The sequence below is a fragment of the Pelobates fuscus genome, chromosome 12, assembly GCF_036172605.1.
Source record: "Pelobates fuscus isolate aPelFus1 chromosome 12, aPelFus1.pri, whole genome shotgun sequence".
Lineage (NCBI taxonomy): Eukaryota > Metazoa > Chordata > Amphibia > Anura > Pelobatidae > Pelobates > Pelobates fuscus.
Window position 1 is genome coordinate 56,149,233 of NC_086328.1, and position 25,955 is coordinate 56,175,187.

Here is a 25,955-nt window from a genome sequence, read left to right on the forward strand (position 1 = left end):
TCCTGCTTAACCCTGAAGCTGAAGTGTTGTCGCTTTCTTGGGGGAAGGGGACTGTATGCCGATTGCCAGGAGTGTAAGCTGTTCGTATTGCTTTTCCTGTTCGGCTGCTTCCAGGGTTCGTGTGTCTGCTGTTCGAGAGTTGGTGAATCCGTGCAGTTTGGGAGTTCGGGAAATTGGTGCTTATAAGTAGCTGGTCTATGGAAAAGGGGATTATCGCCTAAACTGGGTTTTATCCCCTTTTGAGCAAAACGGTCCGTTACAGCGAAGTTTTATTGAGGGAATCTAAGGTTTGTATTTCTGTCAACAGTTCCTTCATACGGCAGTCAGTCTGTTTTCTGAGGGTAGCGCTCTGTCTGATAAAGTGTCCGCGGACTACACTTTTGTGCGCCTCCCATCTAATGGTCGGCGATGTGTGTTCGGCCGTGTTCGTCTCGAAGTATTCCCTGAGTGTGTCTCCTATGTCAGCTGTCAGGTCCGGTCTGGTGAGGAGATAGTCGTTTAGTCTCCACTTAGTGAACCTCGGTCTGTAGAGAGGGGATGCGAGCGTCAGGGTCACGGGGGCGTGATCAGACCATGTCGCTGTGCCGTGTTCCGCGCTACGAGTTAGTGGCAGGTGATAGTGCGTGGTAAAGATATAATCCAGTCTAGTGTATGCGTTATGGGGGTGTGAGAAGAAGGTGTAGTCCCTCTCGTCGGGGTGGTGGGCCCTCCAGCAGTCTACCAACTTGTGGCGGGTCAGGAGTGAGTTGAGTTGGTTGAGTTGTTGCGTCGGTATGCGGGAGGTGCCGGAGGATGAGTCCCAGCGTGGGTGAAGTGCGACATTTAGGTCGCCCCCCACTATGAGGATCCCCTCCGCGAAAGATTGCAGTTTTTTAAGTGTAATCGCGAGGAATCGATGCTGCCCGTGGTTAGGAGCATAGATGTTCGCGATAGTATAAGTCTGGCCTGCTATTGTGCCCCTTATGAACAGGTATCTACCTTCCCTGTCCGTCATCTGGTCCCCCTCCACGAAAGGAATTCGTTTGTTGATCAGAATAGCTGTGCCCCTGGATTTCCCTGCATGGTAGTCACTATAGTATCCCGTCGGGAAGTGGTGGTCAGTCAGTTTCGGCCTACATCCCTCTCTAAAATGTGTCTCTTGTATCAGTACAATGGATGCTCTGTGAGCGTGGAAGTCTCTCAGCGCCCCAGAGCGTCTCTCTGGTTTGTTGAGGCCTCTGGCGTTAATAGTAAGGACGGTGAGGTCGTCCGGTGTGAGAGCCATTTGTGCCGTAGTGGGGTGGTGGGTACGTTGGTAGGTCTATGTGTCCCGGTCCGGTCAAGGATGTTAGGGAGTGGAACGTCGGGTGGGTCTGTCTATGTGGGGTCGGTGGGTAAGGAAACGGTGGGGATGGGGGGTGTATGTGTGTATGTGGGCTTGTCCCCTGTGGGCGACAAGGAGGAGTCAGCGGCGGGGAGTGGGAGGCCCGCGGCCACCTGCGGTCCGTGGGTGCCACTCACCTTTTGTGAGTCGCTGTGTCCTACAAGGGTGTAGGAGGAGGTGAGGTGAGTCCGGGTGGGTCCAGCCCTCCCCGTGACTATGTGGTCGGCAATTACCTGAGAGTAGTGTCTCGGTCCCTGTTCGTCGGGTCCCTGTGAGTTCCCTGGTCGGCTCTATATGTGAGAGTCGTGCTCGTAGTATGATCCTCGTCTGTGTGTTTTCCGGGTCATGTGGCCATGGGCTGGCCGTGGGTGTCTGCCTTGAGAGTGGGCAGGTGAGATACATCATAACTGTGCACAAAAACAAATGCAATAACATATAAACCTATACATATATCAACAGCATATTCCACATTACAGGAGTCCCTTTCAGAGTATTCGGGCGGTTGCTCCCTGTCTCCCATCCCCCCCTCCCCCCCCCCCCCCAGGCGAGCATGACCCTATCTCAGATCGGTTCCCGGGTTCCCCATGGGGCAGTCCCCTCATCTCTAAGTCCCCCCAGGTGCTCCCCGTAGTGAGGGCGTCAGGATGGGTCGGTAGGAGGGGTGTATGGCGTGAGGGATGAGGCAACCGGTGTCCGCATGCTGCGGAGGTGGTGGTCAGGGCCGTTTTGTCAGTTCGCCTATTGCCCCCTGAGGGTCACAGGTGTTTTCGGGCTGTGGGTGATTGAGTGGGCCCCGACGGTGAGGCCCCCCCGGCCTGCTCGCCCGGGTCATCACAGGCCTGCAGGGGCCCCAGCGGCGTGGCCCAGTCTGAGCTGCCCCCCCCCATGTGGCAAGAGTAGGCCGCTCCCCATCGGCAACATACAACATATCAGCCCAATATCTTGCAAGCGTCTAAAAGTTTCCCACTCCTAGGCCCCGACCCACTCCGTTCCCTGCTCCCGTCGGAGCCTTGTCTACCCATGCGCGCCTCCTTCCCCCCCCTGGGGGGTTCCCCAGGCCCTCTGCTTGGTCAGTGAAAAGTGGCCTGGCGCCACGCTGGGAACCAGAGCAACAATAGTTGGGTAACCTGACAACCCCCCAACCCCCAACCCTCCCCCCATTAGTACTTCGGTTACCACCTGTCGGCCGGTTTAGGCCTCAGAAAGTCAGCATACAGTTGCAGTCCCGGATGAAGAGAGAGTCCCATGGGGTTTTACTTGCGGTTATGCGTTGCATTCGCCTCCGGGCCGCTTAGGCTGCAGTCCCGGAGAGCCTGGTGGCCTGTTGGCGGGTTCCCCTGCTCCTGCGGGAAGGGGGTGGGGGCCCCCGAGTGTCGGAGTTCGTTATGTAGAAGGCGGCGGGGTCCGGCCAGGCCATGTGGATGGGAGGGAGTTGCAGTTCCACAATTAGGTCAGATAAGTCCTCAGGTTGGCGGACCGTGAAGGTGCCCTCGGCAGTGATGGCTTGTACCCCGGTCGGGAAGTTCCACCGGTATCTAATCTTGTGAGCTTGGAGGGCTCTGGTGAGGGGCCTCATCGCCCTCCGGTAGGCAAGGGTAGCCGGGGATAGGTCAGGATAAAGCTGTACCTCCACTCCGTGTAGTACGATCTTCTCCATGCCGCGTGCTTTGCGCAGTATGTCCTCCTTGAGCTGGAAGTCTGCCAGGCAGCAGATCACGTCTCTGGGGGGGGGGCCTCCGGTGGGCCTCTCGGTCTTAGTGCCCGGTGTGCTCTGATAAAATCAATCTTAGTGGCCGCAGGGCGGCCCAGTATTTTGTTAAATAGTTATTTGAGAGTGTCCGGGAGTGGTGCTGTTTGATCGGTATCCTCAGGGATGCCCCTTACCCTGATATTCTGTCGTCGGCCACGGTTATCCAAGTCCTCCAAATGTAGGGCCATTTGTTGCATCAGGCCAGCGTGGCTCCGCATGGTGGTCGTTGTGGCAGACTGAGTGGCCGTCAGGTGGTCACAGTCCGCTTCAAATTGTGCCACTTTGATGTGTAGGCCTTGTATGTCCTCCCTGAGGGAGTGCAGCTCCGCTGTAATGGAGGTCCGCAATTCAGAATTACCCTCCCTAAGGTCTTGCTTAGTCAGGAGCGCTCGGATGAGTTGCACCCAGTCTGGTTGGGGGTCCAGGGGCGCCTGGGTCGGCGAGGTTTGGCGGTCACCGCGTGGTGAGGCAGGGCGGGAGGCACCAGATGCCTCTGAGCCATTAGAGACCTGAGATGCCGTGTCGGCGTGGGTTAGCAGGTATTGCCGCATGGAGGATGAAGTGGCACCTTTCGGTGTGTCGGCGGACTTGGCAGAGTGCGTTGCCCGGTGAGTTTTGCCCATGGTAGCCTGATTAGTGGTGCTGGAATGAGGATTTTAGCAGAGCCTGCGAGGGAGCTCCGGGTTTACGCCGCCATCTTCCTCGGCCTCCAAGCCACGCCCCCACGAATACAGTTTAATTGCCATGGAGCCAAAGTCTTTAATCACACGAATAGGCTCCATGGCATAGCTATCTGGGTTACCGCAGTTCACATAGAAATACCGAATTCCGGTGTTCGGTTAATCTTGTACGATTAGGAACCAGGCGACGGACGGCTCAGCGGTGTTTGTGCAATTAAGTGTCCGTTTATAGTTCCATAGAATCCTCGCCGAACACCGCTGGTCTTTCACACGATTAAAATGGCCGCTGCCTCGTGGTCGGCAAATGAACAAAGGCCACCCAGCGTTCATCAATTAAGCTGCGGTTAACCGCAGCTTCTGGGCGGTTAATTGACGGCACACTCCATCTCCTAGGTGGTCCCTCGTACGGTAGTTTGTTCGAAAGATGAAATCTACCGAACACCCCAGCAGAAAAAGCACGAATAAGCCTTTCTGCAGGGAAAATAAGCTTTTTAACGTCTGGTCCATAGTCCAAAGGAAGCAGGCGAGCAACCAGGCTTCTCCAGTTCACAGTGGCGAAGTTGGTTTCGCCACAATTCTCCCCTTTACCAATTAGACTAACAGCGTACCTGACCTCCTGCCGGTCAGTGCCCTTGTTAGTCCAGCAGCCCACCCACAAGACAGAAACAGCAGTACAGCCCACCCACAATAAACGGTTACTACACCTGGGTAAGGGAGAATCTTGTCTATGTCCAGGTGCCTTACCACGGCTGTGTGGGGGACTGGTAGGCTGCCTTGGTGGGTTGCTGAGGGTGCAGAGACCAGCGGTACTCTGTCCTGGTGCCAGCACTACCACGGGAGTAGTCTGGTTGGAGCCTGGTTGCTGGAGACTGACTGTCTCCCCTGTAGGTGCATAGCTCGGCTGCCGGAGGGGGAGACCGACTGTCTCCCCTTTGGATACACCGCTCTGTGGCTGGGGGACAGGAGCGACCATCCCTACCCCTTCTGCTGTAAGTGCAGAGACTACGGTCCCATCTGCACAGTTGTGGGGCTTAACATCTCCCCTTGGTGGGTTAGGCTGCCACTGGAGAGATGGTGTAACAAGCTCCTCTCTCTGGACGGTAAACTGCCGCTGGGGAGAGAGGTTAGCAGGCTCCTCTCCCTGCCACTCTCTCTGCTGGTGGAAAGGGAGACAAGCTGTCTCCCCTTTCATTCTCTTGTCCTGCTGCTGGGGTGCGAGACAGACGGTCTCTGCTCCCTGCAGGACACACTGCCGCTGGGGAGGAAGGACAGCCCCTTCGGCTCCCTGGGGTACACACTGCCGCTGGGGAGGAAGGACGGCACCTTCTGCTCCCTGGGGTACACACTGCCGCTGGGGAGGAAGGACGGCACCTTCAGCTCCCTGGGGTACACACTGCCGCTGGGGAGGAAGGACGGCACCTTCTGCTCCCTGCGGTACACACTGCCGCTGGGGAGGAAGGACGGCACCTTCTGCTCCCTGGGTTACACACTGCCGCTGGGGATGACGGACGACACCATCAGCTCCCTGGGGTAAACACTGCCGCTGGGGAGGAAGGACGATACCTTCTGCTCCCTGGGACACACACTGCCGCTGGGGAGGAAGGACTGCACCTTCAGCTCCCTGGGGTACACACTGCCGTTGGGGAGGAAGGACGGCACCTTCTGCTCCCTGCGGTACACACTGCCGCTGGGGAGGAAGGACGGCACCTTCTGCTCCCTGGGTTACACACTGCCGCTGGGGAGGACGGACGACACCATCAGCTCCCTGGGGTACACACTGCCACTGGGGAGGAAGGACGGCACCTTCTGCTCCCTGAGGTACACACTGCCGCTGGGGAGGAAGGACTGCACCTTCAGGTCCCTGGGGTACACACTGCCGCTGGGGAGGAAGGACGGCACCTTCTGCTCCCTGGGTTACACACTGCCGCTGGGGAGGACGGATGACACCATCAGCTCCCTGGGGTACACACTGCCGCTGGGGAGGAAGGACGACACCATTAGCTCCCTGGGGTACACACTGCCGCTGGGGAGGAAGGACGGTACCTTCTGCTCCCTGGGACAAACACTGCCGCTGGGGAGGACGGACGACACCATCAGCTCCCTGGGGTACACACTGCCGCTGGGGAGGAAGGACGGCACCTTCTGCTCCCTGGGGTACACACTGCCGCTGGGGAGGAAGGACTGCAAACCCCCTGGCCCGCTCTGATTCCCACGGCAAGTACTCTCACACTGCTTTCTTCACACGCTGCACTATATACTCTGAGGGGTTGGGTCCGCATAAAGCCAGCACCGCGGTGACCTCTCTGTCATACGCCTCTTGAGTGTAGCTGGGTGCCATGCTTGCTCTGCTGCAGTTGGTTCCTTGTAGATAGGGGCGCTGTACGGGTACTGGCGTTGCCCTCACTTTTTGATATCCGCTGGGGAGGAAGGACGACACCATTAGCTCCCTGGGGTACACACTGCCGCTGGGGAGGAAGGACGGTACCTTCTGCTCCCTGGGACAAACACTGCCGCTGGGGAGGACGGACGACACCATCAGCTCCCTGGGGTACACACTGCCGCTGGGGAGGAAGGACGACACCTTCTGCTCCCTGGGGTACACACTGCCGCTGGGGAGGAAGGACTGCAAACCCCCTGGCCCGCTCTGATTCCCACGGCAAGTACTCTCACACTGCTTTCTTCACACGCTGCACTATATACTCTGAGGGGTTGGGTCCGCATAAAGCCAGCACCGCGGTGACCTCTCTGTCATACGCCTCTTGAGTGTAGCTGGGTGCCATGCTTGCTCTGCTGCAGTTGGTTCCTTGTAGATAGGGGCGCTGTACGGGTACTGGCGTTGCCCTCACTTTTTGATATCCAGGAATGGTGTTGTCTGTTGCTGTCCCTCTGGTTGTAGAAACGATCCCGCCGTTTGCCACCAATTGTAACAGACCGTTTCGCTCAGAAGGGAATAAAACCCAGTTTAGGCGATAATCCCCTTTAGATAGACCAGCAGCTACTATAAGCACCAATTTCCCGAACTCCCAAACTGCACGGATTCACCAACTCTCGAACAGCAGACACACGAACCCTGGAAGCAGCCGAACAGGAAAAGCAATACGAACAGCTTACACTCCTGGCAGTCGGCATACAGTCAAATTCCCCCCAAGAATGAGACAACACTTCAGCTTCAGGGTTAAGCAGGAACTCATTTACTCAGGGCTACCTGCCCAGTATTTATGCAGGTATCCCACCTGGTGGACACTCCCCTAGGGGACCAAATGGAAGACTGTAACAAAGGACAGACATAAACCAATTACAGACACACAGCAGTAAACATTCCCACAATGCATCATGGCTTCCTCCCTTCTGCCCTGGAGATAATTGTAGAAGTAATCCAATTATCTCCCAGGACAAAGACAAGACTCCACTACACATGTGGGGACCTAAATACAGTATTATGCTTTAAAATATATAATGTTACTTTTAATACATTAAACACAGACATGTAACATATCCCCAGATAGCTCAGGTCTGGGTGCACATTATTAGGTGAATGGCACCCAGACCACACGAATACAGTTTAATCGCCATGGAGCCAAAGTCTTTAATCACACGAATAGGCTCCATGGCATAGCTATCTGGGTTAACGCAGTTCACATAGAAATACCGAATTCCGGTGTTCGGTTAATTTTGTACGATTAGGAACCAGGCGACGGACGGCTCAGCGGTGTTCGTGCAATTAAGTGTCCGTTTATAGTTCCATAGAATCCTCGCCGAACTCTGCTGGTCTTTCGCACGATTAAAATGGCCGCTGCCTCGTGGTCGGCAAACGAAAAAAGGCCACCCAGCGTTCATCAATTAAGCTGCGGTTAACCGCAGCTTCTGGGCGGTTAATTGACGGCACACTCCATCTCCTAGGTGGTCCCTCGTACGGTAGTTTGAAATCTACCGAACACCCCGGCAGAAAAGGCACGAATAAGCCTTTCTGCAGGGAAAATAAGCTTTTTAACGTCTGGTCCATAGTCCAAAGGAAGCAGGCGTGCAACCAGGCTTCTCCAGTTCACAGTGGCGAAGTTGGTTTCGCCACACCGACATTATGCGTTGCGCGGACTGGTCTAGGGAAAGTACTTTTCGGACAATCTACTTCCGTCATGTTTCGCATGCTTCCTTCACACTGGTTAGGCCTAAGCTTTAAAAATGCAAATATGAAGCCTCCTGTCATGTGGTAAAATTGAAGATTATATTAGCTTTAGTGTACTAATAATCTTAATTTTAGTAATGACAGGAGGCGAATATTTCCCGCCCTAATGTTTCTTCCCCCCCAGATTACTTAGTTTTTTCAGGATTACGTCCTAGTGCTCAGGTAAGCATGCAGGTTCTTGCTGTATATGTTAGCATATTGTATACATTGTTTGTTGTTATGCAGGGATTATATAAATTATCAGTTTTCCTTTGATTTGGTTGTTATGCTTCTCACGTTCTAATTTTGATGTCCTATGTTTAAGTATAAGACTACGCATCTTACTATACATTACTGCTCAGTTATACAATGGTTATGATATGCGGACACGTTGCCACGCCAGAAACCTTTCACCTTTTTCTTTTTCTTCAGCGTGAATATCAATTTTATGGGACGAAGAATCGTCTTCCACTCCGTCACATCATGGATCTACCAAAGTTTATTATCAGTATATGTTGTTGAATTGTTAATCTGTATTGATGTTTTATGTATTGACTGTTACTTTTTCGCCTCAAAGAAAGAGGAAATGACAGGCCCTTTTATGGGCAGCATATCTTTTCTCTGATTGGTTGTTACTGTTTCTATGCTGCTGGAGTTTTCAGTAAAGAAAGATATGCAAATATTCGCCTCCTGTCATTACTAAAATTAAGATTATTAGTACACTAAAGCTAATATAATCTTCAATTATGGCCCACATTGCTTATGGAGTACAGATGGGTATTTTGGATACTTATGTATCTAAATTCCTTCTTGTGGATAATCCAACACATCCAGTGTTATACACGATTCCAAAGATTCATGAATAATCCACCAGGCAGGCCCATTGTGTCTGCCAGGGATAGTTTGTTGGAACCCATAGCTAAATTTGTGGATTACCACATTAAAGAGACAGTTATGGAGTTACCAACCTGTATTCGCGATACAAATGATGTCCTTACTAGAATTAGCAGTTTACTTTTACCAGATGACAATGTGATTTTGGCCACTTTAGATGTACAAAGCTTTGTACACTATCATTCCACATTCTGAAGGTATCCAGGCATTAAGAGATGCCCTCACCTGTAATTACTTTAAGTTTGAGGAGTACTTTTATTTGCAGCTGTCTGGGACTGCGATGGGGGCGGCCATGGCACCTTCATATGCCAATTCATTTATGTACAAATTTGAAGAAAAATATATTCTAAACCCACTTGGCCTGAGAATTATTGCATACTATCAGTTTGTGGATGATGTGTTCCTGCTGTGGCATTGTTCCTCAGAAGAATTAGAGGAACAGATCACTAAAATCAATACATTATCACTTCCAGTCAAATTTACATTGACATATGATGCCACCAAGATACAATTTCTAGACATCACGATTTATAAGGAAGGAAGAAAATTGGCGTACACTTAACATCGGAAGAAAACGGCAAGCAGTTATCATCCTAAAAAATTAAAAGAATCACTACCAATATCACAATACATGCTGTATTATAATGAGGTATAATAGTGATCCCAATAATCATGAAAAACAAGTCTGTGAAATGACTGAAAGATTTTGAGTTAGGGGTTATACCCGTGAAGTACTCAATGAGGCACTGGCAAAAGCGACAGAAAAATGGATCCAGGATAAACAAGAACTGTCAGATGTTACAGATGATGGGGCTCGGATGTTCTTACCCTTAACATTTCATACTAGAGCAACTCAAATATGTAAATCAATCTATAAGCACTGGGACATCTTAACCTCTGACAAAAATGTACCATCTATATTCCAAAGAAAACCAATAATCAGTTATAAAAGAAATAAGAATCTGAGGGATATGTTGGTGTAACGGACTGTTTTGCACACAAGAGGTTAAAAACAATTTAGGCGATATTCCCCTTTCCAGATGCACAGGCAGCAACTGTAAGCACCAATCTCCCGAACTGCAAACTCTACGAATCATAGAAACAGCCGAACAGGAAAACCATACAAAAGGGTTACATTTCTGGCAGTCAGCATACAATCCAATTCCCCCAATAACGAGACGACACTTCGTTTTGAGGGTTAAGCAGAATCTTTAGATTTATACACACAACCTCCTTTTAAGACATTCTCCCATGCAAGGGAGGGATCCACAACAATTAGTACAACAGCCAATAATGTACCAGTTACCTCCCACCCATCTCCTCCCACTAACTTATCTGTTACATAATTAAACAGTCCACAATTTCCCCCAAGTTATATATGTACCCCAAATTTGGTAGGTACACCTTTTTAAAAAATGGTATCCCCTGATAGCCCTGATCTGGGTGAGCAACATACTCAAAAATCACCCAGATCAGACCAGGGGTTCGGGAGTTATGGCTGTTTAAAGTTTTGTCTGACCGCACAGGCAGAGTACCCGAAAATAGTTCCATATACTTTGGCCCTGCGGTCGGTCACAGAAAAGTGAATGAAAACATACGAATTGCCTGGGTTATAGAACCTGGGGAGGATTCAAATGAATCCCCTTGTTCGTGGGGTTCTTTCTACCGAACGGCGGGCCATTCGGTAGTTTCTACACGAATTCATGGAAGTCTGGAGGTCTTTGCCTAGTCGAGTGTCCGATTTTAGTTCCAGAAACTCGACGGCAAAACACAGCTGTTCGGGAGTTTAAGATGGCCGCCACCACGTGTTCGTTTCCTGAATGGCGGCCACCCAGAGGACAAAACCACACATTACACACATTACCAATTACCCGTTTGCAACATTGTTGCGAACGGTAATTGGAGGCACACTTTAATCCTGGGTGGTCTGGTTGTTCGGTAGTTTCACTCAATATAATGAATGGAGTGATTCTACCGAACAATCAGACAAATGCTGCATACACATAACACAGTTTACCGAACACATAATATTAAAGACAGCCTGAATGCAATCTGTGTGGCGGAACCAACCTCGCCACTGAGAACTGGAGAAGCCTGGTTGCTAGCCTCCTGCCCAGTGATTATGGTCCCTGGGAGATATTGCCCTTTAAGAGACTGAATTGGGGCTTATGGACTGCTACCATAATGTACTGACCCTTTAAGAACTACTTTTGGGCATGTGGATTGTATAATACTGTCCCTAGCCCTTTAAATACTTTGGGGACAGATTGGTACTTTTGTATATGGCACTTCGGACACAGTCGAAGCTGTCGAAGCGGTCAAAGCTGTTGAAGCGGTCGAATCTGTCGAATCGGTCGAAGCTGTCGAAGTGGCCGGTATCGGACAAAGGACCACGTGGCGGCGGCCATTTTAACTTCGAACACCGCCGACCCTTGACATCAACTCCACTTCGACATTTCGACCAAAGTCGAAGTACAGGCACACTTCGAATGGGACTTAGCCATTTTTATGCCAGGAATTGACCGACCGCACAGCCCAAATCTATGGAACTCTTTTGGGCAAGAAAATGTGCTTGCGGTCGGTCATAAAAGGACTTCCGTGTAACTTTTGATCCACTGGAGGGATTTGCCTGAATTTTGGAAGTGTTTATGTTTAAAGTATGCTGAGTCTGAATATGTGATTTGTATGTGAATGTGATGTATGGTTTTGAAGTTATAGATATTGTGTAAAAGTTATGTTTTAAACTGTATAATAAGTGGATTATCTCTCAGGCTAAGGGGAGGGGATGTGTGGGTTGTACCATATCTCGGATTGGTTATTTTATGCCTCCCCCTGGGTGTGGCCTGTATGTGTGAGATGGAAATAAAAGCCAGGCTGGATGAGCCAGTCCAGAGTTCCTGTTTAACCCTCAAAGTGAGGTGTCGTCTCATTATTGGGGGAGGATTTATTGCATGCTGTTCCAGTTTGACTGCTAGGAGTGCAAACCTATTCGTATGTTTTTTCCTATTCGGCTGTATACAGCATTTATATGCTAGAGAGGATTCCTATGCTTCTCAAATTCGGTGGTTGTGGTGTCTGCTGCAGTGCTTGAAGTCCTCAGGAAACGCTAGGAGCATCCTTTAATAGAGGTACCCAGTCGGGGTGCCAGGCGATCCGTTACAATCTGCTACACAGCCTTAAATGGGCATTGTTCCTAAAAGTCATAATATGTCCACGGATGGCCCTTAAAGGGCCAGTAGCAGCAATATAAAATACCACATGTCTGAATATTGCATTCAAAGGTACAAATTTACCAGGGGCCATAGTCAGCAGGTAGGAGGCGGGCAACCAGGCTTCTCCAGTTCACAGTGGCGAAGTTGGTTCCGCCACAGTTGGTTCACAGTGATCCTGTACAATGTTATAAGAAACTCATAACACAAAAAAAGAATGGATGTTTTAAATGTAGTGGCTGTGTCACGTGTAGCCATATGAATCCAGGAAATTCCTTTGTCCATCCTCATAGTGGAAAAAGAATTCCGATTACACATCACATTACATGTACAACAGATCACGTTGTATATTTAATTACCTGCCCATGTGGATTATCTTACATAGGAAAGACCGACTTGACCGTACGAGATCGGATGAGAGGACATAGATCGGGCATTACTACGGCATTTAGGGACCAGATGACAGATAAACCGGTGGCAAAGCACTTTTTAGCATCATTGCATTACTACCTACTCTTCGGTTTATCGCGATAGACCATATCCCTCCTTTATCCTGTGGAGGTGATAGGTCGAGATAATTGCTACAAAGGGAAGCCTACTGGATCCACCATCTTAATACGGTGGCGCCCAGAGGTTTAAATGAGCAAATTGTATATTCCATGTTTTGTAATATGTATTTTGGTAGATTCTGGAATTATTGTATAGGCTTGTGTAAATTTTGCTTCAAGATACTTATGTCTTGGTATTTATCATATCCCTTTAATTTACCACTTGTTGTGGCAGTTTGGTTATTTAGATATCTATGATGTAGATTTTTCTACATTTTGTACATTATTTTTATCTTAGGATTAATATTATAGTCTCTATATTTGGTTTGGATACCTGGAAATAAGTTTTTCTATACAAATAAGAACTGAATAATTTGTTTGGTTTGCTATCAATTATTTTGGTTTATTATTATAAAGTAATTTACAAGCAGCATTGCACCTGTTATTAATCCTTGTGGAATGGAACCCTGTATTTTGATTTATATATTTGTTTCACTGTGTCACAACTTTTTTGCACATCACGTTATTCACTTAGTTTGCATAGACAGGGTCTATAGTTTCTTCTTTGGATCAGTGCATGTCTTTAATAATGTGGTGTTTGATTAATTACAATGAAGCTAGTAGTTTGTACTATATCCTCCATTTAATTGTAAGGTTTTATTGCTGGCACGTATTCACTGCTTCGGCACTTTTCCGTACACAGCTTGGGAAGTATTTTACTCATTGTATACAACCGTTGCTATGCAACGCTTACGTTAGTTTGACGGCATCACGTGGGGTCACGTGTTCCTCCGATGCACTTCCGGGTTCAGAAGGCTAGGTGACGGTCTCTCACTTCACATTGGTAAGTCAATATTAGATATTTTATATATAAATGCACTTTTTCACTGTATAGTTTGATCTTGAAAAAGATCTTTCTGGGTCAAAACGTTGATGAAACAAATTTTTGATATGATACACAAATAAAAAAAGTTTGAAGAAACGGAGACCTTTTGAGTGCACCTTACTTTCATTTGGTATATATTTCTACGCTAAGGGAGCACCAAGGCAAGATTGTTCGATAAATATATTAAAGAGCGTGAGTGCCAAGATTTATTTTTGTGTATATATTATATATATATATATACACACACACACACACACACACACACACACACACATATATATATATATATATATATATATATAAAATGTGTTTATATTTTACTCAATCATCTAGGGTGGCAACATGAAAGAATGAACGCGCACGCGAATGTGTGCATGGGCGCGCACACGTGTAACATGTGGGAGGAGTGGGAGCTGATGCACGATAGCAGGGACAGGCAGAAGCAGGCAAATGCGGAGCAGAGCAGTTGTAAAATAGGAGAAAGAAGAGTTATAGGCAGGACAAGGAGAAAATTGTTGTTGGCTAATAATAATACGTGGGCTAACTAGCTCAGCCTTAATTTTGTACATTGCCCTAAGGAAGGTAAAAGAAAAGCATAAAAAAAGAGGAAAAAAGGAAAAGATCAAAACAATTAAAAAAGGGAAGAAAAATAGAAAAAAAGGGATAAAATAAAGAAGGAGAGTACTTGTAAAAAAGGAGAAAGAAGGAGCAGAATACTTGTAGAATAGAAGAAAGAAGGAGCAGAGTACTTGTAGAATAGGAGAAAGAAGTACAATAAAAAAGGAAAAGGAGATAATTGTTGTTGGCTAATAATAGTAAGTGGGCTACCTAGCTCAGCCTTCCTACTGGGCATTGCTATAAGGACGGTTCAAAAATATTGAGGAGGGAGAGGAGGGGAGCTGATGCACAGATGAGAAATCATATTATGAGCAAACAGAGAAATCGTCTGAATATCCCCGAAAGAGGAGACCTTTGTTTGTTTCTTACAAAAATCGAACCAGATATCAAATATTTAGTCTCGCAGCATCAACCTCAAGGATCTCATTAATCACCAGTAAAGGTAATTTCAATTTACTTTATTGTTTTCTCTAAACTTTATAAAGTTAAAAACACAAACATGCATAAAGTAGAAATAAAAAGATAAATGTACGTGCATTTTTTTTTTTTTTAAAACACCCTCCTTTCTAAAAAATATTCTGCACTTGCGCGAAAACTGGTCGGAGGTAAGGAAATTTTTCCATCAAGAAAGATGCATTAGTGGGCAGTAGGTAGAAAAAGGTTGACTACCCCTGGTTTAAACACTCATAGGTATATGTGTGTGTGTGTGTGTGTATATGTCTCTGATTATATATGTGTATATATGTATATTCTTCATATCTATGCAACAAAACACATTTTCTCTAAATAATGTTCTTATTTCTATTTTTCACTTTCACTCTAACTTCTCTAATTACTAAAATATCCCTATTAGAGATGTCCCGAACAGTTCGCTGGGAACTATTTGCCAGCGAACATAGCTTATTTGCAGGCGCCGCGGCGGGCGAACATATGCGATGTTCGGTCTGCCCCCTATTCGTCATCATTGAGTAAACTTTGACCCTGTACCTCACAGTCAGCAGACACATTCCAGCCAATCAGCAGCAGACCCTCCATCCCAGACCCTCCCACCTCCATGACGAATAGGGGGCGGACCGAACATCGCATATGCCCGCCGCGGCCACCGAGAACAAGCTATGTTCACCGGCGAACAGTTCCCGGCGAACTGTTATGGACATCTCTAATCCCTATCATTCTGCTCACCTGTCCCTGGTTACACCATCTTCATTGCTCCCACTTTACTTCCCTTCCCTCTCTATTCATGCACTATACGTATACCTGTCCAGCCTATCTCCACCAACTCTTCCCAAATCCTCTTACAAAATATACCCTCTTACAAAACTTTCAAATCCTACTCCCACCTTCACTTCCTTTCTATCCTTCTGCTCCTAGCAGCTGGTGATGTCTCTCCAAACCCCAGTCAAACCTCAGCAAACCCACAACATACTAACTCAAGGAACCACACCAATCTCATACCCATCTCATGTTACTCTTCCTCTAAATCCTCCTTCAGTACTGCCCTCTGGAATGCACGCTCGGTTTGCAATATTACAAAATCCACTGCTGTCCACAACCTCTTCCTCTCTCTATTCCTAGATTGTATCAGTATATTTTTATGGCCTTCAACTTACCAACAACCCAAGACACTCTGAATGTAAAGGTGGTAGTTTAGGGTTTCTACTCTCGCCTCACTGCTCCTTAACCCCTTAATGACCAAACTTCTGGAATAAAAGGGAATCATGACATGTCACACATGTCATGTGTCCTTAAGGGGTTAAAAAAACCCTTTTACCCACCCCTTCCCTCTCTTTCTCATCATTTGAAATCCATTCAATTCACCTTTTCAAACCCTTCTCTGCTAACATTGCCGTTATTTATTGTCCCCCTGGTCCCCTCTCCTCTTCCTTGACTACTTTGCTGCCTGGCTACCCTACTTCCTCTCCTCCAACATACCATCCCTAATTCTCGGATACTTCAATATTCTCATTAACCCACCCCTGACCTCAGCAGCCTCTATCGCAATGGGCTAATTCTCCCACCAATGTAGCTGGCAATACCCTCAACCTAATTTTCTCTTATGCATGTGCAGTGTCTAATATCTCCAACACTCCATTTCCTCTCTTTAACCACCACCTCTTATTTGCTCTCAATACCCCCTCACCAAACAACCTCAGCCTAAGCCCCCTCAACTCAGGAGGAACCTTTATTCTATTGACCTCTAGCAGCTGCCAGCTGATATTGATTCACAACTCCTATCCATCCCTTCCCTCTTCTGTCCCTCACTGGCCATCTCCACATATAACACTACCCTCACCTCTGCCTTGAACAATGCAGCCCCACTCCAAACATGCACCTTGAGGAGTATACGCCCCCAACAGTGGCATACTAAATCAACACGCTACCTGCAAAGATGCTCTCATTGTGCTGAACGCTCCTGGAGGATGTCTTGCACCCAGTCAGACTTTCTCCATTATAGATTCATATTGTGTTCATACAGTGCAGCCCTTGCCCTCACCAAACAGTCATACTTTTCCTCTCTCATCAGTTCATGCTCCCGCAATCCTAGGGGTCTATTTGACACCTTTAACTCTCTTCTTCACCCTGCTGTGGCCATCCCTCAAACTAACTTTACAGCCGATAGCTTTGCATGCTACTTTTCCAACAAGATTGAACAGCTAAGGAAAGAATTCTCCCCACACTGCCTTTCTCTTTCTCAACCACACATAGATCATGCTTTTCCTACCCTTCAGAGACTTTCTCCTCGGCCACTGAACAAGAGGTGGCTGTGATTCTCCTTTCCTCACCACTTGCCCGCTTGATCCTGTCCCATCTCACCTTATCAGCTCTCCCCTTGTCTTGTGACTTCCTTAACACACATCTCCAACTGCTCTCTCTCTTCTGGCATTGTCCCTGCTAACCTTAAACATGCCACTGCAATACCTATCCTGAAAAAAACATCTCTTGACCTGTCCTCCTTCCTCTAACTATCATCCCATATCCCTGCTGCCTTTTTCCTCAAAGCTTCTGGAAAGACTTGTCTTTACCTGTATGTCTCACTTCCTCAATTCCAACTCTCTCCATGACCCTCTTCAGTCTGGCTTCCGCCCCCTCCACTCTACCGAGACTGCTCTTACCAAAGTTACTAGCGACCTAATTGCAGCTAAATCCAAAGGCCACTACTCTATACTAATTCTTTTTGACCTCTCTGCTACCATTGACACCATTGATCATGCTCTCCTTCTTCAAACTCTTGTCCATGCTCTAGTAATTTCCAGCATGAATTATTGTAACCCTCTCCTAATTGGTCTTCCCAAAAACCGTATTGCCCCGCTACAGTCTGTAATTAATTCTGCAGTCAGACTGATTTTCCTCTCTAGTCGGTCCTTACATTGGCTTCATGTATCCTATAGGAGTCAATTCAAAGAGCTAACCTATACCTGTTGACAAATCCTAGCCCCTTGTATATCTCTTAGGTATGCCCCCTTCTCTGTCTCTCCTTTCTGCCCGTGACCTTCTACTGTCTGCTGCTCGCACGCGTACAGCCAACTCACGCTTGAAGGACTTCTCGTTGGTGGCTCCCTTCCTATGGAATAGCCTGCCTACTGCCATCAGACTCCCCCCTAGTCTTCAATCGTTTATGAAGTGCCTTAAAACCCATCTCTTTAGGAAAGCTTATGGCCTCCCAGAGTAACCTCTACCTCACATACCTGTCTCTTGCTCTCTCCTAAAGGACAGCAAGCTACTCTCTCCTCCAGCTCTGCTTCACTCTCACCTTTTTTGATTGCTATTTCCTGTCCTACTGTGTTTAACACCCCATCTCCTATAGACTGTACGCTTGTTTGAGCTGGGTCCTCTTCAACCTATTGTTCCTGTAAGTGTTTTTGTAATTGTTCTATTTATAGTTTAACCCCCCTCTTATTATAATGTAAAACGCTACGGAATCTGTTGACACTATATAAATGGCAATATTAATAATATATATTATTTTGCAGGTATTGATGTTTCCTGAGGGGACTTGCACAAACCGTTCCTGTCTTATTTCCTTTAAACCAGGTTTGTTATTGCAATTTATTATCTTTATGTGTGTGTGTAATTTTGAGTGGCAAGTATTGTGACGGAGCTCCAGTACTCCAACCAAGTACCTCCGCCAAATCTGCTACCTTGTAGCTATCAGGTACCCTGAAGCACTTCAGACCCAGTCGCCGAGGCTCCACCCTGGGCCAGGCTACTGTGTTTATAGCCCTGGACATATGTTTCATCAGCAGATTCCCCTAAACGTCAGGCGTCACTTGGTGAAGGTTAAAACAGCAACTAACTTTAATAGACATAGCATACATATTTAAGCCCCCAACAGCCTCATTTACATACAATAGGGTGCATAGAACACTATAATACAAGGAAGGATGGGGTTAGACAATAGCAAGGTTTGATGGGAGATTGAGGAGGGACAGGGCAGCTAGTTTAAACTGGTCTGGCAGTGTCCCTGGGACAACGCCCTGCTGGGGAAACAATAGGACAGGAAAAAGGGGGAAAGGCACAGACAATTTATACATTCAACATACTCTGCGCTAATACTGGGTACAGGGATACCAAAACACAAGAGGAATCTGGGGACCTACACATAGTGTCTGTCTTACAACCACAGTGATGGTGACTACCGTCACAAGTATCTAAAACCTGCTTTGGCAAATTCCATCTCTCCCTGCTTAGTGTTAACTTCCCATGGGAGGATCCAGGCAAGGTATTGCTTTGAATACTGGAGTCTCTGCAGGTAAAGTCAGTTGCCAATTACTTGCCTAAAAAACATTGAATGTAAGACCAGTCTGAGTCAGTTCACTCAGTCTGACATTCCAGCCAAGGTAGCTGGGAGCTGAGGGACACCACTTGCCACCACTGTCCAGCTTTAAAAATTTACCATTAATGACAACTCTTTGTACTCTATTTTTAAGCCAATGTTCTACCCAAGAACAAGCATTTTCATCTAGACTGATTTCTTTGAGTTTGAACACTAATCTATTGTGTGTAACTGTATCAAATGCCTTGGCAAAATCCAAATAGATCGCATCCACTGCAACATCCTGATCTATACTTCTACGTACTTCTTTGTAGAATGCAATCACATTAGTTTGACATACTTGCTTCATATAACCATGCTGATTTTTGCTGTTAACCATGTTCTTCCCAAGGAATTCTTGAATATTATCCCTTAATAACCTTTCAAATACTTTTCCAGCCACAGAAGTTAAACTCACAGGTCTATAATTTCCAGGCAAGGATTTTGAACCTTTTTTGAATATAGGAACCACATCTGCCATCCTCCAATCCTCCGGAACACTTTCTGAAAGAAAAGAATCTTGAAAGATTAAAAACAGAGGTTCACTTATTTCTACACTTAGTTCCTTAAGTGCTGGTGTATATATATATATATATACAAAATACAAAAAAAAGTCTTGCACTCCTACCAATAAAAATTTTTAACCCGGTGCTTGGTTGCACAATAGATACAAAACCAAAAAAGGACCAGCACTCACAGGATTTGCAAAAAATAGAAAAATATTACTTTACTCCGTAGTCAACGTTTCAGCACCACTTGTGTGCTTTCATCAGGACAGCATACAAAATATAAATGAAAATACATTGCTTAAATAAGAACATCAATTAGATTGGGACTCACCATTCAGGTCTGACGCCAGCTAATTCGTAATGGGTTTCAGCCTCTAGCCGCCAAAACGCCGGGAAACATCTCCTTCCGGCTAATGCTTGCACTGTCACATGATCCGAATGACCACGTGACCGATCACTATGGGGATCAAGACGCTGTTTGCGTCTAATGATCCACCCTCCAGTTACTTCCTGGTAGATCGTGTGTCCCATCACTATGGGAACGTGCTGCGCATGCGCACTAGGTCTGGGGGGTGGTATGGGGGGTGATATTGCCCTTTAATAACTTTGTCCATCGCAATTGGGATAGCTTATCACATAGTAATAGCATTGAGTGATGCTTTATAGAAGACTTGTACGAAATGTCTTTAAATCCACTATACCTTTATATGATTTGAGCACTGCTCTATAGAAGACCTGTATATAGTGTCTTTAGAGCCCACTATATCTTTAAATATTTTTATTGTCACGGGAGGATATGTCTATCTTTTGATTCTATTGGGGTAGCTAGAAGTCCATATGCACCCCTTTGTATATATTCTCTTGGCTTTGCCTATGTTTAAAGCCTAATACCTTAACAGTTAGCTACTCGTATTTATTACGAGAATGCATCCGGATTTCGGAATGGCAGACCTAGTGCGCATGCGCAGCACGTTCCCATAGTGATGGGACACACGATCTACCAGGAAGTAACTGGAGGGTGGATCATTAGACGCAAACAGCGTCTTGATCCCCATAGTGATCGGTCACGTGGTCATTCGGATCATGTGACAGTGCAAGCATTAGCCGGAAGGAGATGTTTCCCGGCGTTTTGGCGGCTAGAGGCTGAAACCCATTACGAATTAGCTGGCGTCAGACCTGAATGGTGAGTCCCAATCTAATTGATGTTCTTATTTAAGCAATGTATTTTCATTTATATTTTGTATGCTGTCCTGATGAAAGCACACAAGTGGTGCTGAAACGTTGACTACGGAGTAAAGTAATATTTTTCTATTTTTTGCAAATCCTGTGAGTGCTGGTCCTTTTTTGGTTTTGTATATATATATATATATATATATATATATATATATATATATATATATATAGTTGTGTACGGGATTATGGAAGGGGCGCACATTTAAAGTGAGTGTAGTTTTGATAAATAAGAGTGGGTTGAGGTGTGCCGAAACCAACGAGAGGTTAGGCCTGCAAACAAGAGGGCCAAAAAGTATGTAACATTTTATTTATTACAATAACAACATTATTTAGACATATTATAGAAAGCGAGCCTGATTTATTTCTCTAGATTTGGAATGTACCGGTTGTATGCTGAGGATTTCCAGCTTCCCATTTTCTTTATAATATGTGTTGGAACTTGACTACGAGGTTGCAGTGGCGGCCCCAATACGGAATGAATGTCCTGAGAAGGAATTTGGATTGAGGCCAAGTTTAAGTAACAAGGAACGAATGTATAGCATGAACTGTTTAATAGTAAGTGGCTTACCTTGAAGGGACAACAGGGGCAGTTCTGGATTTCTAATTTGCTGGTTCATTATCAATTTATCCAGCACTTGGACTGGACACCATTTAGAACCGGTAGGGAAGTACTTTATCTCCACTGGGGGGCCTGCTTGGTTTGTTTTTGTACGGGGGATTTCTAGTACATAATGATCATTTACTTTGGTTAAGTTTCTCTGTTTAACACAGATGTCAGTGTCAGATATTTTCTCTACTGAAAACTCTTTGGGTATAAGAAACCCAAAAAAGACCAAATAAGCTGCTGATTTGATTACCAGGTTAGTGGAATATTCAAAAGGACTTTTGTCTAATAACTTGGAGATTTCTTTAAAGCTGTTACTATCTATGGGGAGTCTTTTAAGGGATATTTGGGTTTTTAGTCTCTGGATACCTTTTAGAATGCTTTTTAATTGGGTATGTGGATAAGAAAGGAGTCTTGTTTGGGAAAAGAGTAAGCATGAAGTGTATTCCTGTCAAGTATAGTTTGATGGTATTGTAGGCTAGTTTTAACGAGAAGTGGCAAAAAGTTGTAAATGCAACCATGGTTTCTACAGAAAAATTATTTATTATGTTAAAGTCACGAACAAATTTTTTGAACATGTCAAATGCCCTACTATATGCTTTTTTAGTGTTCACTGACAAACCTGCCTGAGCGAGAACTCTACTGTGAGCTAATAATTGGTTTAAAGCATGATTAGGTCTTTGAACTGCGGAGGAGTTTTGGGTTGCCGGTTCGCTGTAGGATGCAGTCTGAAAAATTCCTGCAAATTAAAACGTGACAAAGCGTCAGCTGCATTATTGAAAACTCCTGGAACATGCACACAACAAATGTAAAACTGCAATTTTGATGCCAACCATGTGAGTTTCCTTAAGAGATTCATAATTGACAGGGACTGAGAGCGGCCTTTGTTAACTATGTTACAAGCTGCTAAGTTATCAGAATAACACCTAGCTGCTTTACCCCTCCAATTTTCTTCCCAAATGTGTGCTGCTGCCACTATGGGGAAGATCTCAAACAACGCCAAGGTTTTGTCAAAGTTCTCTAGTGTAGCTGTTTCAGGTGGCAAACTGTCAAATACCCATTCGTCCCCAAATATTGCAGCGTACCTGACAGTAGCTGTCCAGATAACTGGGGAATCGTCAGAGATGGGGGGAATGAATAATGACCTACCATTCCATGAGGATAAAAATAGATTGCACATTTTTAGGTCAGCCCTTGCAGGACCGTCTAGATTAATCTCAGTATCTTCATCAGGGAGACCGTGTAGGAGAAAAAGTAACCAAGACCTGCCTTGAGGGATAATTCTCATGGCAAAGTTAAGAGAACCCAAAAGAGACTGTAACTCCTTCCTGGTGCATGACCCGTGATTGGTGCAGGTGTGAATGTGACTTAGAATCCTGTCTACTTTGACTTGAGGGAGGCTAGCTTGCATGGTTACGGAATTGATTGTGATACCTAAAAAGGTTATTTCTGTACTGGGACCTTCTGTCTTATTTGGGGCTATCGGGACTCCTAATTCCTCAAATAGGGAGAGTGCCCTTTTTAGACTGTGTGGTATGTAGTAGTAAGGTTCAATGTACAGAAAATTATTGAGGTAGTGAATCACTACTGGGCACCTGGACTTGTTAAGTAGTAGCCAATTCAAAGTTTCTGCGAATATGTAAAAAATGTTTGAGCTACTTTTAGAGCCGAAGGTCAGCCTAGTTGCAAAATAGTATTTCTCTTCCCATTTAACGCCATGTAGGTACCAGAGCGACTGCTTAATTGGTAGCAGTTTGAAAGCATTTGAGATATCCGTTTGGTTAACCAGGCTGCATTACCAAAGTTGACGACTGCTTGAATGGCATCGTCTATTTTAGCATATTGTAGTGAGAAGTCTTCTGAGGGTATAAGGGAGTTTAAACTTGGGGAGGTGGAAGAGTGAGGTGCTGAGAAGTTGATTATTAACCTCTTTTTGTTATAAAATTTACCCGTGGCTATACCTAGTGGGGTCGTTCTCCAGGAAGTAAAAGGTGGTGTGGTGAAGGGTCCTATCATAAAACCATATTCTACTTCTTTGTTGAGAAGATCATTTAGACTGGCTGGGTCAGTTATTGCAGACTGTAGGTTGGGGCATTCTAGTATGCCTGAAGGGAGTGCTACTAAACCTGTGTGAAAGCCTCTAGTGAAACCCAAGATGAGAAAGTCAGCCAGCTGTGAAGAAAGATGTTCAGTCAAGTAATGTTCTAAATTAGGTACGTTTATTGGCGTTGTTGCTTTCTTAGGGAACAGTTTGTTTGGGCACATGTTTTTTGCGTGACAGATTGAGCAAACATGGAGTACTCTACAGGCGCTATAGCTACATCCCCCCGCATTAAAGTTATTACAGACTTGTGCTTTCCCAAGAAACACTATAGGTCTGCCTAATTTGTCTTTCATCTCCCTTTGATTAGCTAAATAGTCTGGGTTTGTGTTACTAGTAGACGGACCCTCTGCAGTACTAGGACAAAAGTTTGCTGTATGAGAGGCTTAAGAACATATTGCACATGCTGGTGTTTTGTCTACAGAACAACTCTGTGTCCAATTGACTCCAAGCAGTGGGAGTGTTGTACTGAGCCAGTGACGCGGTTGATCTGGCTGAAAAGGACTTATGGTAGTCGTAGAATGCGTAACCGCCATATTTGTAAGCTAGCTCCACCAGTTTGTGCAGATATAGATCCAGCTCTTCTCTATGGTGTGGAAAAGAAGAGCAAATTACATCCCTATATAACCCAAAAGCTAAGACGAATTCAGGAATATTTAGCTTCTTATTGAGCCTAGGGTCTCTAGCTTTCATTACCACGGATATATCTTTGAAAGTATAAGATCTGTTCTCGATTATATCCTGTGAGGCAATTAGGAGGGAAGCTAGATTAACATCTTTCCCTTCTATTATGTCCCGTTTTAGATTTTGTGGAATTAAATGTACTGGATTAATAATATTAGTTGTTTTGGCAGGAATAGGATTTGAGTTACCTCCTGAGCCGGTTTCTGGTTATCCTAGTGGAATTTGAACTTCCGGAATGTTAGTTTGACCAGTGGCTTCCAGGTTATCTAACCTGTTGTTAATAGTAGCTACGGAAGCTACCAGCGAGGTCATCATACTCCGTAGTTCTGCCAAACTGTTCTGTATTGTACAATCAGAACTAGGGCCTGGTAACTCATCCACATTTTGGGTGTTAAGTAAACGGAAGAGTTCGGCATTCCTGGCAGTAGCCGGAAAGGGAATGTTCTGTCTATTCAGTTCGGCTGTGATTTTTGGAACAGTCCATGATCTGTAGCTGGATGTCGTATTGAGCTGTCTTGGCTGCGTGCCAGGTCTGGACGGAGTGCTGGCAAGTGATAGTTCATCGTCTGGTACTGAGGCGTTAGACATGCTATGGGCGTGAAAGGAAACGTTCCGGTTAGCAAAGAGAATATATAAATATATATATATTTTTTAATATATATATTTTTTTGTGTGCTGGCTGACTAGCTAGTGCCGTTCCGTGGTGAAGCAATTATGCTAGGTTGGTGACTGGTGAGGCCCTGCTAGGTGCCAAGCGGCTTTAGAGGCTCTATGAGTTGGCGCGAGGGGATTTCGTGGCCACCGAGCGTTGTGGCGGGGTGTTGACCTCTCGGTGAATAGTAATTAGTGATGTACTGAACGGTTCGCCGGCGAATAGTTCCTGGCGAACATAGCGTGTTCGTGTTCGCCACGGCGGGCGAACACATGCGCGGTTCGATCCGCCCCCTATTCGTCATTGCTAAACACACTGAGTAAACACACTGCATACACTATGCACACAATATACACACACTATACACACACTGCACACACTACATGCACTACACACACTGCATACACACTATACACACACACACTGCACACACTGCACTAACTATACACACACTGCATACACTCTATACACACACTGCATACACACTATACACACACTGCATACACTCTATACACACACTGCATACACACTATACACACACTGCATACACACTATATACACACTGAATACACACTATATACACACTATACACACTGCACACACTCCATACACACACTGCACTAACTATACACACACTGAACACACTATACACACACTGCACTAACTATACACACACTGAACACACTATACACACACTGCATACACACTATACAAACACTGCATACACACTATATACACACTATACACACTGCACACACACTGCACTAACTATACACACACTGCACACACTATACACACACTGCATACACCCTATACACACACTGCATACACACTATACACACACTGCATACACTATACACACACACTGCACACACACTATACACACACACTGTACACACAATATACACACGCACTGTACACACTATACACTATGCACACTCTACACACACTGCATACACTATACACACACTGCACTAACTATACACACACTGCACACACTATACACACACTGCATACGCACTATACACACACTGCATACACACTATATACAAACTGCACACACTATACACACACTGCATACACACACTGCATACACTGTACACACACTGCACTAACTATACACACACTGCATACACACTATACACACACTGCACACACTATACACACAATATACACATACACTGTACACACTATACCCACTATGCACACACTGCATACACTATACACACACTGCACTAACCATACACAC

The 25,955-nt window shown here is 45.8% G+C and overlaps 1 protein-coding gene across 2 annotated transcripts in view; it reads left to right on the top strand.

Annotated features, from left to right (window-relative positions):
* Positions 1-25,955, top strand: part of LPCAT2 (lysophosphatidylcholine acyltransferase 2) — a 1,632,697-nt gene that overhangs the window by 809,903 nt on the left and 796,839 nt on the right. For both annotated transcript variants that reach the window (XM_063438673.1, XM_063438674.1), the window contains exon 6: positions 18,082-18,142. In XM_063438673.1, coding sequence (XP_063294743.1) covers positions 18,082-18,142 — 61 coding nt within the window. The remainder of the gene's footprint in view (positions 1-18,081; positions 18,143-25,955) is intronic.